Here is a 13,585-nt window from a genome sequence, read left to right as displayed (position 1 = left end):
AGGACGGGGGGAGGGGAGAGACCTGAGCCCCTTTGGAGACCCATCTCAGAGGAGGAGAGCCTGGAGGAGGGACCCTCATCATCGTCTAAACATCCCCAGGACCCTAACCCGAGCCTAGGGGATACGGCACCGACCTCCCCCCGGACACTGAAGGCCATCCAGGCTGCCATGGATAGCAGCTTCTCAGATGAGGAGGAGGAGGGGGAGGATAGCTCCTGGGGTAGAGGAGGGAGTAGGGCTGAGGAGGAGGGGGATAGGTCCTGGGGTAGAGGAGGGAGTAGGGCTGAGGAGGGCGGTGGCAGTGTGTCTCCTCGTACCCTCCTGGCCATTCAGCGAGCCATGGGAGAAGAGTTGGAGGTCGGCCCGTCCCCATACACCACCATGATTGGCAATTCTCCTGTTAAGCCCAACCCTCCCAGTCCCCAGCGTCCTGCGAACCGATTGGTCGTCATCAGCAGCTCAGAGGAGGAGACTGAAGGGAAGGACACGCCCCTGAGGACAACTCTGACCAATGAGGACAGGCTTGGGGTGGAGAAGGGGGATGAGCAACAGTCTCCCCTCCCCCTTAGCCTCCCCATTCCTCCTGCGGACAGGGTGCTCCTCAGCAGGGAGGAGGTGGAGGAGATTCTGAGGAGGAGCAAGGAGGAGTTGGAGCAAGCCATCGACAACAGGAACAGGGCTTTCCACTCTGCAGTAGGTCAGGGGGACAGTTTGGGTCAGGCTGTCTGTGTTATTCCCCCATCGGGCCTAGGTCTAAACAGAGAGGAGGAGACGGGGAGGAGCAGCCTAGTGACTGGGCCTTTACCTCCATCGCAGCAGGAGAGGAATGGACAGAAGAACAGGGAGGAGAGGAATGGACAGATTGTGAAGATGGAGGACGGTGAGGAGAACAGTGATTCAGAGAGCTTCATTGATGTGTCTGAGGGGGAGGAGCTAAAGGAGGAGGAGACAGATGATTCACTGATAGAGGTTGGGGGCGGTGCTCCAGCTAAGGCACAGGAAGACGTGGCCAAGAAGGAGGAAGAGGAGGAGGCTTTAAGTAGCAGAGAGAGGGAGGAGGAGGAAGAGTCCCAGCCTCCCACAGAGCCCAGCCCAGCTCCTCCTGCCCTAGCGTCTGTTCCTCTACCCAACGAGTGGGAAGACATCAACGTGGTAAGATAAGTACTGCTTACATTTAGGGGTGAAAAGACAGAGTTCGGTGATGGAGATGTCTAGGAACGTGTCTGTTTCTCTTTGTGTGGTTGAGATGTGTTGTTGCAGTACCTGTGTTGTCCTGTAGGAGGAGCTGTTTGTACAGTAGAGATTTTATCATGCAGTACCTGTGTTGTCCTGTAGGAGGAGCACTTTATACAGTAGAGATTTGAGGATGCAGTACCTGTGTTGTCCTGTAGGAGGAGCTGTTTGTACAGTAGAGATTTGAGGCTGCAGTACCTGTGTTGTCCTGTAGGAGGAGCTGTGAGATTTGAGGATGCAGTACCTGTGTTGTCCTGTAGGAGGAGCTGTTTGTACAGTAGAGATTTGAGGATGCAGTACCTGTGTTGTCCTGTAGGAGGAGCTGTTTATACAGTAGAGATTTGATCATGCAGTACCTGTGTTGTCCTACAGGAGGAGCTGTTACTGTGTACAGTAGTGGAACTGGGTTGATGCAGTACCTGTATTGTCCACCAGGATGAGCTGGTGGCGCTAGAGAGCAGTCTCGGAGAGCAGCAGTCCAGTCTGAGAGAACAGAAGCAGCAGCAGGAACGCATCGCTGCCACCGTTACCGGACAGATGTGTCTGGAGAGTCAGGTAGGGGACCCAGTCAACACACCACATTTAGTCAGTCTGGTAGGGGACCCAGTCAACACACCACATTTAGTCAGTCTGGTAGGGGACCCAGTCAACACACCACATTTAGTCAGTCTGGTAGGGGACCCAGTCAACACACCACATTTAGTCAGTCTGGTAGGGGACCCAGTCAACACACCACATTTAGTCAGTCTGGTAGGGGACCCAGTCAACACACCACATTTAGTCAGTCTGGTAAAGGACCCAGTCAACACACCACATTTAGTCAGTCTGGTAGGGGATCCAGTCAACACACCACATTTAGTCAGTCTGGTAGGGGACCCAGTCAACACACCACATTTAGTCAGTCTGGTAGGGGACCTAGTCAACACACCACATTTAGTCAGTCTGGTAGAGGACCCAGTCAACACACCACATTTAGTCAGTCTGGTAGGGGACCCAGTCAACACACCACATTTAGTCAGTCTGATAAAGGACCCAGTCAACACACCACATTTAGTCAGTCTGGTGAAGGACCCGGTCAACACACCACATTTAGTCAGTCAACACACCACATTTAGTCAGTGTGATAAAGGACCCAGTCAACACACCACATTTAGTCAGTCTGGTAAAGTACCCAGTCAACACACCACATTTAGTCAGTCTGGTAAAGGACCCAGTCAACACACCACATTTAGTCAGTCTGGTAAAGTACCCAGTCAACACACCACATTTAGTCAGTCTGGTAAAGGACCCGGTCAACACACCACATTTAGTCAGTCTGGTAAAGGACCCAGTCAACACACCACATTTAGTCAGTCAACACACCACATTTAGTCAGTCTGGTAGGGGACCCAGTCAACACACCACATTTAGTCAGTCTGGTAAAGGACCCAGTCAACACACCACATTTAGTCAGTCTGATAAAGGACCCAGTCAACACACCACATTTAGTCAGTCTGGTAAAGTATCCAGTCAACACACCACATTTAGTCAGTCTGGTAGGGGACCCAGTCAACACACCACATTTAGTCAGTCTGGTAAAGGACCCAGTCAACACACCACATTTAGTCAGTCTGGTAAAGTACCCAGTCAACACACCACATTTAGTCAGTCTGGTAAAGGACCCGGTCAACACACCACATTTAGTCAGTCTGGTAAAGGACCCAGTCAACACACCACATTTAGTCAGTCAACACACCACATTTAGTCAGTCTGGTAGGGGACCCAGTCAACACACCACATTTAGTCAGTCTGGTAAAGGACCCAGTCAACACACCACATTTAGTCAGTCTGATAAAGGACCCAGTCAACACACCACATTTAGTCAGTCTGGTAAAGTATCCAGTCAACACACCACATTTAGTCAGTCTGGTAGGGGACCCAGTCAACACACCACATTTAGTCAGTCTGGTAAAGGACCCAGTCAACACACCACATTTAGTCAGTCTGGTAAAGGACCCAGTCAACACCACATTTAGTCAGTCTGATAAAGGACCCAGTCAACACCACATTTAGTCAGTCTGATTAAGGACCCAGTCAACACACCACATTTAGTCAGTCTGATTAAGGACCCAGTCAACACACCACATTTAGTCAGTCTGATAAAGGACCCAGTCAACACCACATTTAGTCAGTCTGATAAAGGACCCAGTCAACACCACATTTAGTCAGTCTGATAAAGGACCCGGTCAACACACCACATTTAGTCAGTCTGATAAAGGACCCGGTCAACACACCACATTTAGTCAGTCTGGTAAAGGACCCGGTCAACACACCACATTTAGTCAGTCTGGTAAAGGACCCTGTCAACACACCACATTTAGTCAGTCTGGTAAAGGACCCAGTCAACACACCACATTTAGTCAGTCTGGTAAAGGACCCAGTCAACACACCACATTTAGTCAGTCTGGTAAAGGACCCGGTCAACACACCACATTTAGTCAGTCAACACACCACATTTAGTCAGTTTGATAAAGGACCCAGTCAACACACCACATTTAGTCAGTCTGATAAAGGACCCAGTCAACACACCACATTTAGTCAGTCTGGTAAAGGACCCAGTCAACACACCACATTTAGTCAGTCTGGTAGGGGACCCAGTCAACACACCACATTTAGTCAGTCTGGTAGGGGACCCAGTCAACACACCACATTTAGTCAGTCTGATTAAGGACCCAGTCAACACACCACATTTAGTCAGTCTGATAAAGGACCCAGTCAACACCACATTTAGTCAGTCTGATAAAGGACCCAGTCAACACACCACATTTAGTCAGTCTGATAAAGGACCGGGTCAACACACCACATTTAGTCAGTCTGATAAAGGACCCGGTCAACACACCACATTTAGTCAGTCTGATAAAGGACCCAGTCAACACCACATTTAGTCAGTCTGGTAAAGGTCCCAGTCAGCACACCACATTTAGTCAGTCTGATAAAGGACCCAGTCAACACACCACATTTAGTCAGTCTGATAAAGGACCCAGTCAACACCACATTTAGTCAGTCTGATAAAGGACCCTGTCAACACACCACATTTAGTCAGTCTGATAAAGGACCCAGTCAACACACCACATTTAGTCAGTCTGGTAAAGGACCCAGTCAACGGACTGATAGTTTGGGTTAGCTAAACAAGCTAGGACTGATAGTTTGGGTTAGCTAAACAAGCTAGGACTGATAGTTTGGGTTAGCTAAACAAGCCAGGACTGATAGTTTGGGTTAGCTAAACAAGCTAGGACTGATAGTTTGGGTTAGCTAAACAAGCTAGGACTGATAGTTTGGGTTAGCTAAACAAGCCAGGACTGATAGTTTGGGTTAGCTAAACAAGCCAGGACTGATAGTTTGGGTTAGCTAAACAAGCCAGGACTGATAGTTTGGGTTAGCTAAACAAGCCAGGACTGATAGTTTGGGTTAGCTAAACAAGCTAGGAATGATAGTTTGGGTTAGCTAAACAAGCTAGGAATGATAGTTTGGGTTAGCTAAACAAGCTAGGACTGATAGTTTGGGTTAGCTAAACAAGCTAGGACTGATAGTTTGGATAGCTAAACAAGGTAGGACTGATAGTTTGGGTTAGCTAAACAAGCTAGGACTGATAGTTTGGGTTAGCTAAACAAGCTAGGACTGATAGTTTGGGTTAGCTAAACAAGCTAGGACTGATAGTTTGGGTTAGCTAAACAAGCTAGGACTGATAGTTTGGGTTAGCTAAACAAGCTAGGACTGATAGTTTGGGTTAGCTAAACAAGCTAGGACTGATAGTTTGGTTAGCTAAACAAGCTAGGACGGATAGTTTGGTTAGCTAAACAAGCTAGGACTGATAGTTTGGGTTAGCTAAACAAGCTAGGACTGATAGTTTGGTTAGCTAAACAAGCTAGGACTGATAGTTTGGTTAGCTAAACAAGCTAGGACTGATAGTTTGGGTTAGCTAAACAAGCTAGGACTGATAGTTTGGGTTAGCTAAACAAGCTAGGACTGATAGTTTGGGTTAGCTAAACAAGCTAGGACTGATAGTTTGGGTTAGCTAAACAAGCTAGGACTGATAGTTTGGGTTAGCTAAACAAGCTAGGACTGATAGTTTGGGTTAGCTAAACAAGCTAGGACTGATAGTTTGGGTTAGCTAAACAAGCTAGGACTGATAGTTTGGGTTAGCTAAACAAGCTAGGACTGATAGTTTGGGTTAGCTAAACAAGCTAGGACTGATAGTTTGGGTTAGCTAAACAAGCTAGGACTGATAGTTTGGGTTAGCTAAACAAGCTAGGACTGATAGTTTGGGTTAGCTAAACAAGCTAGGACTGATAGTTTGGGTTAGCTAAACAAGCTAGGACTGATAGTTTGGGTTAGCTAAACAAGCTAGGACTGATAGTTTGGGTTAGCTAAACTAGCTTGTTTGTTTTGGTTACCACGGCAACCACCGTAGCTATCTCGTAAACGTGCTAGCTACTTCAGTGGATGTTGAACACATTTTTAGCTGCAAATGTGTTAAATTATAGCCACGGTGTGAAAGGGATAATCAACTCTGGGCTCTATGCGTTTTCTGGAAAATACTGCAGCTCTGTGGAAGGTCAGTTCCTCACTGCTAGCGCTCCGTGGAACACATCTTGTCACGTCGGTCATTATTTTCCATAGAAATCATAGCCTCCCGTCTCGTTTGTGATCCCTTACGGGGTCTAATGTCTCGGTGTGTCTTGTCCGTCAGGAGCTGCTGAGGTTGTTTGGCGTACCCTTCCTGGTGGCTCCCGGTGAGGCCGAGGCCCAGTGTGCAGCGCTGGACCGGACCGACCAGACCCACGGAACAATCACCGATGACAGCGACGTATGGCTGTTCGGAGGACGACACGTCTACAAGAACTTCTTCAGCCAGAACAAATACCTAGAATACTACCAGTACGTAGATCTACAGAACCAACTGGGTACGTAGAACCCTACCAGTACATAGACCTACAGAACCAACTGGTTAGTACACTAGCAGTATATAGATCTACAGAACCAACTGGGTACGTAGAATACTACCAGTACGTAGATCTACAGAACCAACTGGGTACGTAGAACACTACAGTACGTAGATCTACAGAACCAACTGGGTACGTAGAAACTACCAGTACGTAGATCTACAGAACCAACTGGGTACGTATAACCCTGGCAGTACGTAGACCTACAGAACTAACTGGGTACGTAGAACCCTGGCAGTACGTAGACCTACAGAACCAACTGGGTACGTAGAACCCTAACAGTACGTAGATCTACAGAACCAACTGGGTACGTAGAACCCTGGCAGTACATAGACCTATAGAACCAACTGGTTAGAATACTAGTTGTACATAGACCTACAGAACCAACTGGTTAGAACCCTAGCAGTACATAGACCTACAGAACCAACCACCCAAACCACTAGACACCAACCACCCCCCCCCAAACCATTACACTCCACCCCCCCCCCCACAGCACCCAAACCACTAGACTACACCCCCCCCCCACCCCACCAGACTCCAACCCCCCCCCACCACCACCCAAACCACTAGACTCCAACCCATCCTCCCAAACCACCAGACTCCTCTCTCTAACCCTCGTCTCTCCCCACCACCCAAACCACCAGCCTCCTCTCTCTAACCCTCGTCCCTCCCCACCACCCAAACCACCAGCCTCCTCTCTCTAACCCTCGTCCCTCCCCTAGGTGTGGACCGTACCAAGCTGATCAACCTGGCCTACCTGCTGGGTAGTGACTATACGGAGGGAGTCCCGGGGGTGGGCTATGTGACGGGCATGGAGATACTCAACGAGTTCCCCGGACCTGGTACAGAACCAGTCTGCATGTTCAGGTAGACTGGTGTGTGGTGAAGTAATGACCAGTTCCCCTGGACCTGGTACAGAACCAGTCTGCATGTTCAGGTAGACTGGTGTGTGGTGAAGTAATGACCAGTTTCCCGGACCTGGTACAGAACCAGTCTGCATGTTCAGGTAGACTGGTGTGTGGTGAAGTAATGATCAGTCCCCTGGACCTGGTACAGAACCAGTCTGCATGTTCAGGTAGACTGGTGTGTGGTGAAGTAATGACCAGTTCCCCGGACCTGGTACAGAACCAGTCTGCATGTTCAGGTAGACTGGTGTGTGGTGAAGTAATGACCAGTTCCCCGGACCTGGTACAGAACCAGTCTGCATGTTCAGGTAGACTGGTGTGTGGTGAAGTAATGATCAGTTCCCCTGGACCTGGTACAGAACCAGTCTGCATGTTCAGGTAGACTGGTGTGTGGTGAAGTAATGACCAGTTCCCCGGACCTGGTACTGAACCAGTCTGCATGTTCAGGTAGACTGGTGTGTGGTGAAGTAATGATCAGTTTCCCCGGACCTGGTACAGAACCAGTCTGCATGTTCAGGTAGACTGGTGTGTGGTGAAGTAATGACCAGTTCCCCGGACCTGGTACTGACCCAGTCTGAATGTTCAGGTAGACTGGTGTGTGGTGAAGTAATGATATTGTGTGGTGATGAATAATGAATGAGTGGTCCTGTGTGACTCAGTTGGCCAGTGTGACTTTAGCTATACCCCAGGTTATGGGTTCAATTCCCTCAGAGATCACAGAGACGGCACACAGCTGTTTTGCTTCACTCTTGTCTGTGCTTTTGTCTCCGTTGTCCCTTCCAGTGAGTGGTGGTCCTTGGCCCAGCAGCAGCAACGTCTGACCTCTGACCCCCGTGACTCCAAGGTCAAGAGGAAGCTGAGAGGGCTTCAGCTGCGGCCGGGCTTCCCCAACCCTGCCGTGGCGACCGCCTACCTGCAGCCCAGCGTCGACCTATCAGAAAGCTCCTTTAGCTGGGGTCGCCCACACCTCGACCTCCTCAAGGAATATCCTCTAGGAGAGTGTGTGTGTGTGTGTGTGTGTGTGTGTGTGTGTGTGTGTGTGTGTGTGTGTGTGTGTGTGTGTGTGTGTGTGTGTGTGTGTGTGTGTGTGTGTGTGTGTGTGTGTGTGTGTGTGACTGTGTGTGTGTGTGACTGTGTGTGTGACTGTGTGTGTGTGTGTGTGTGTGTGTGTGTGTGTGTGTGTGTGTATAGTCTTTGGGACCAGGTTTTCCTTAACGCTCAGCCTACATTCTGTGAGAGTCGTTTCGGTTGGAACAGCAGGAAGACAGAGGAGACTCTACTTCCTGTTATCAAACAGCTTAACACACAACAGGTATTAGTCTGGATCAATGGTTGGTAGAGATTATTAGTAGAGATTGTGAATGACTTGGGTTTAATAGTGAATTTATTGTGAATGACTTGGGTATAATAGTGAATTTATTGTGAATGACTTGGGTTTAATAGTGAATTCATTGTGAATGACTTGGGTATAATAGTGAATTTATTGGGAATGACTTGGGTTTAATAGTGAATTTATTGAGAATGACTTGGGTATAATAGTGAATTTATTGAGAATGACTTGGGTATAATAGTGAATTTATTGAGAATGACTTGGGTATAATAGTGAATTTATTGTGAATGACTTGGGTATAATAGTGAATTTATTGTGAATGACTTGGGTATAATAGTGAATTTATTGTGAATGTGTCTCAATTTGCCTTTGATCTGTCCTGTATACCTCCATTCCTCTTCCCCCCTCTCTCCTCCTTCCTCCTCCCCCCTCTTCCCTCTTCCACTTCCCTTTCCCCTCCCCTCTCTCCTCCTTCCACTTCCCTCTCCTCTCTCCACTCCCTCCTTCCTCTTCCCTCTCCTCCCCTCTCTCCTCCTTCCTCTTTCCTCTCCTCCCTCCACTCCGTCCTTCTATCCCCTCCTCCCTCCCTGTAGACACAGCTGCGTATCGACTCGTTCTTCCGTCTGGAGCAGCAGGAGAGACAGGCCATCAAGAGCCAGCGCCTCCGCCGGGCTGTCACCTGTATAAAGAGGAAAGAGAGGGAGGACGGAGGGAGGGAAGAGAGGGAGGACGGAGGGAGGGGGGAGAGGGAGGACGGAGGGAGGGAAGAGAGGGAGGACGGAGGGAGGGGGGAGAGGGAGGGGGGAGGGAGGGGGGAGAGGGAGGACGGAGGGAGGGGGGAGAGGGAGGACGGAGGGAGGGGGGAGAGGGAGGACGGAGGGAGGGAAGAGAGGGAGGACGGAGGGAGGAAAGAGGAAGAAGAGGGGACTGGCTCCCCGTCCAAGGCTAAGAGAGGGAAGGGGTCAGAGCCGAAGCAGAGGAAGGGAGAGGTGGAGGAGGGGACAGGGGGGTTTCTGGGGGCAGAGGTCAGTAAGCCTGCTCAAGAGGATGTGGGAGTGGCCAGCCAGGATGTGGGAGTGGCCAGCCATGATGTGGGAGTGGCCAGCCAGGATGTGGGAGTGGCCAGCCAGGATGTGGGAAGAGCCAGCCATGATGTGGGAGTGGCCAGCCAAGAAAGGAAGAAAGTAGGAGTGGTTAGTCCGGATGTGGGAGGGGCCAACCTGGTTGTGGGAGGGGCCAGCCAGCAGAGGAAGGAAGTGCTTCCTCCTCCTAATAACGGCGTACCTCAACCTAAACTCCTCCCAAGTAGGACGGAGCAGAATGGCAGCAGCAGCTCCGGGGATGACAGTGACGGTGACAGCGGGGTCGCCATGGTAACGGCCCAGTCAGTGTTTGGGGACCAACCGAGGGAAGGGAGGGGGGTGAAGAGAGGTGGGAGGAGGAGAGGGGGAAAGAGAGGTGGGGGGAGAGGCAGAGGAAGGAAGACACTGTGAGAACTATCAACTTTAAACTCTCGACCGGTCTCCTTGTGATGATGTCATCAGAGGGATTTGACCAATAAGCAGGCGCTGAACACCACTGTGATGCGTTTTCTGAGGGATCACGTCTGAAACAGATCGGTGTAAAAGACGCTGCTGTGTAAACCCGTGACGTTGTTGATCATGAGGCGTCTCTGCCTGTTGGTTGGTGTATTTTCAATGTTTGGAATAAAGAAAGTTTTTTGTATTACAAAGGCAGTCTTGTTATTTGTTTACACCATGTGTGTCTTGCTTGTTTACGTCGTTCTTTAACAGCTAGAATGCAGCAGGAAGGGATACCTCAGAGAGACAGCATCGTTCTTTAACAGGTAGGATGCAGCAGGAAGGGATACCTCAGAGAGACAGCATCGTTCTTTAACAGCTAGAATGCAGCAGGAAGGGATACCTCAGAGAGACAGCATCGTTCTTTAACTGCTAGAATGCAGCAGGAAGGGACACCTCAGAGACAGCATCGTTCTTTAACAGGTAGAATGCAGCAGGAAGGGATACCTCAGAGAGACAGCATCGTTCTTTAACAGCTAGAATGCAGCAGGAAGGGATACCTCAGAAAGACAGCATCATTCTTTAACAGCTAGAATGCAGCAGGAAGGGATACCTCAGAGAGACAGCATCATTCTTTAACAGCTAGAATGCAGCAGGAAGGGATACCTCAGAGAGACAGCATCATTCTTTAACAGCTAGAATGCAGCAGGAAGGGATACCTAAGAGACAGCATCGTTCTTTAACAGGTAGAATGCAGCAGGAAGGGATACCTAAGAGACAGCATCGTTCTTTAACAGCTAGAATGCAGCAGGAAGGGATACCTCAGAGAGACAGCATCGTTCTTTAACAGGTAGAATGCAGCAGGAAGGGATACCTCAGAGAGACAGCATCATTCTTTAACAGCTAGAATGCAGCAGGAAGGGATACCTCAGAGAGACAGCATCGTTCTTTAACAGGTAGAATGCAGCAGGAAGGGATACCTCAGAGAGACAGCATCGTTCTTTAACAGGTAGAATGCAGCAGGTACGATTTAGCAGGTAGATTGCAGCAGGTAGGATGCAGCAGGTACGATTTAGCAGGTAGAATGCAGCAGGTACGATTTAGCAGGTAGAATGCAGCAGGTAGATTGCAGCAGGTAGGATGCAGCAGGTAGAATGCAGCAGGTAGAATGCAGCAGGTAGAATGCAGCAGGAAGGGATACCTCAGAGAGACAGCATCGTTCTTTAACAGGTAGAATGCAGCAGGTAGGATGCAGCAGGTAGAATGCAGCAGGTAGAATGCAGCAGGTAGAATGCAGCAGGTAGAATGCAGCAGGTAGGATGCAACAGGAAGGATGCAGCAGGTAGATTGCAACAGGTAGAATGCAGCAGGTAGAATGCAGCAGGAAGGGATACCTCAGAGAGACAGCATCGTTCTTTAACAGGTAGAATGCAGCAGGTAGGATGCAGCAGGTAGATTGCAGCAGGTAGGATGCAGCAGGTACGATTTAGCAGGTAGAATGCAGCAGGTACGATTTAGCAGGTAGAATGCAGCAGGTACGATTTAGCAGGTAGATTGCAGCAGGTAGGATGCAGCAGGTATGATTTAGCAGGTAGATTGCAGCAGGTAGGATGCAGCAGGTATGATTTAGCAGGTAGAATGCAGCAGGTAGAATGCAGCAGGTAGATTGCAGCAGGTAGAATGCAGCAGGTAGGATGCAGCAGGTAGGATGCAGCAGGTAGAATGCAGCAGGTAGGATGCAGCAGGTAGATTGCAGCAGGTAGGATGCAGCAGGTAGATTGCAGCAGGTACGATTTAGCAGGTAGATTGCAGCAGGTAGGATGCAGCAGGTATGATTTAGCAGGTAGATTGCAGCAGGTAGGATGCAGCAGGTATGATTTAGCAGGTAGAATGCAGCAGGTAGAATGCAGCAGGTAGATTGCAGCAGGTAGAATGCAGCAGGTAGGATGCAGCAGGTAGGATGCAGCAGGTAGAATGCAGCAGGTAGAATGCAGCAGGTAGGATGCAGCAGGTAGAATGCAGCAGGTAGATTGCAGCAGGTAGGATGCAGCAGGTAGAATGCAGCAGGTAGAATGCAGCAGGTAGAATGCAGCAGGAAGGGATACCTCAGAGAGACAGCATCGTTCTTTAACAGGTAGAATGCAGCAGGTAGGATGCAGCAGGTAGATTGCAGCAGGTAGAATGCAGCAGGTAGATTGCAGCAGGTAGGATGCAGCAGGTAGAATGCAGCAGGTAGAATGCAGCAGGTAGAATGCAGCAGGAAGGGATACCTCAGAGAGACAGCATCGTTCTTTAACAGGTAGAATGCAGCAGGTAGAATGCAGCAGGTAGATTGCAGCAGGTAGGATGCAGCAGGTAGAATGCAGCAGGTAGAATGCAGCAGGTAGAATGCAGCAGGAAGGGATACCTCAGAGAGACAGCATCGTTCTTTAACAGGTAGAATGCAGCAGGTAGGATGCAACAGGTAGATTTCAGCAGGTAGATTGCAGCAGGTAGGATGCAGCAGGTAGGATGCAGCAGGTAGGATGCAGCAGGTAGGATGCAGCAGGTAGAATGCAGCAGGTAGGATGCAGCAGGTAGAATGCAGCAGGTAGGATGCAGCAGGTAGAATGCAGCAGGTAGAATGCAGCAGGTAGAATGCAGCAGGTAGGTTGCAGCAGGTAGAATGCAGCAGGTAGAATGCAGCAGGTAGAATGCAGCAGGTAGAATGCAGCAGGTAGAATGCAGCAGGTAGAATGCAGCAGGTAGATTGCAGCAGGTAGGATGCAGCAGGTAGAATGCAGCAGGTAGGGTGCAGCAGGTAGGATGCAGCAGGTAGGTTGCAGCAGGTAGGTTGCAGCATGTAGGATGCAGCAGGTAGAATGCAGCAGGTAGGATGCAGCAGGTAGAATGCAGCAGGTAGGATGCAGCAGGTAGAATGCAGCAGGTAGGATGCAGCAGGTAGGTTGCAGCAGGTAGAATGCAGCAGGTAGGGTGCAGCAGGTAGGATGCAGCAGGTAGGTTGCAGCAGGTAGGTTGCAGCATGTAGGATGCAGCAGGTAGATTGCAGCAGGTAGAATGCAGCAGGTAGATTGCAGCAGGTAGGATGCAGCAGGTAGGTTGCAGCATGTAGGATGCAGCAGGAAGGGATACCTCAGAGAGACAGCGTTCTTATTTAAGCTAACTGTAGCCTAACTGTCAATGTTTGGAATGATAATCTCCCCCCCTTGTCACAATATTTGTCAAGGTACTACCCCCAGGCCCCCCACTCTGCTAGAACTCTCACCTTAGTCTCTCTCGCTCCCTTTTCCCTTCTCTCTCTAGCTCTTCCTCCCAGCCTTCTCTCTAGCTCTTCCTCACCTTAGTCTCTCTCTCCCTTTTCCCTTCTCTCTCTCTCTAGCTCTTCCTCCTAGCCTTCTCTCTAGCTCTTCCTCACCTTAGTATCTCTCTCCCTTTTCCCTTCTCTCTCTCTCTAGCTCTTCCTCCTAGCCTTCTCTCTAGCTCTTCCTCACCTTAGTATCTCTCTCCCTTTTCCCTTCTCTCTCTCTCTAGCTCTTCCTCCCAGCCTTCTCTCTAGCTCTTCCTCACCTTAGTATCTCTCTCCCTTTTCCCTTCTCTCTCTCTCTAGCTCTTCCT

The 13,585-nt window shown here is 49.7% G+C and overlaps 1 protein-coding gene across 5 annotated transcripts in view; it reads left to right on the top strand.

Moving 5' to 3' along the window:
- Positions 1 to 10,194, top strand: part of ercc5 (excision repair cross-complementation group 5) — a 16,244-nt gene extending 6,050 nt beyond the window's left edge. For 4 of the 5 annotated variants that reach the window (XM_055930335.1, XM_055930334.1, XM_055930338.1 and 1 more), the window contains 8 exons: positions 1 to 1,152; positions 1,669 to 1,788; positions 5,963 to 6,176; positions 6,938 to 7,082; positions 7,904 to 8,106; positions 8,350 to 8,432; positions 9,044 to 9,165; positions 9,367 to 10,194. The exon at positions 1 to 1,152 is cut by the window's left edge and continues 89 nt beyond it. In XM_055930335.1, the coding sequence (XP_055786310.1) occupies positions 1 to 1,152; positions 1,669 to 1,788; positions 5,963 to 6,176; positions 6,938 to 7,082; positions 7,904 to 8,106; positions 8,350 to 8,432; positions 9,044 to 9,165; positions 9,367 to 9,943 (2,616 nt within the window). In that variant the 3' untranslated portion in view covers positions 9,944 to 10,194. The remainder of the gene's footprint in view (positions 1,153 to 1,668; positions 1,789 to 5,962; positions 6,177 to 6,937; positions 7,083 to 7,903; positions 8,107 to 8,349; positions 8,433 to 9,043; positions 9,166 to 9,366) is intronic. The other variant, XM_055930333.1, reaches the window with a different exon arrangement.
- The last annotated feature ends 3,391 nt before the right edge of the window (positions 10,195 to 13,585 follow it).

The sequence above is a fragment of the Salvelinus fontinalis genome, chromosome 7 (assembly GCF_029448725.1).
Source record: "Salvelinus fontinalis isolate EN_2023a chromosome 7, ASM2944872v1, whole genome shotgun sequence".
Classification (NCBI taxonomy): Eukaryota; Metazoa; Chordata; class Actinopteri; order Salmoniformes; family Salmonidae; genus Salvelinus; species Salvelinus fontinalis.
Note: the sequence above shows the minus strand (reverse complement) of the source record. Positions and strands in the feature narration are given on the sequence as shown.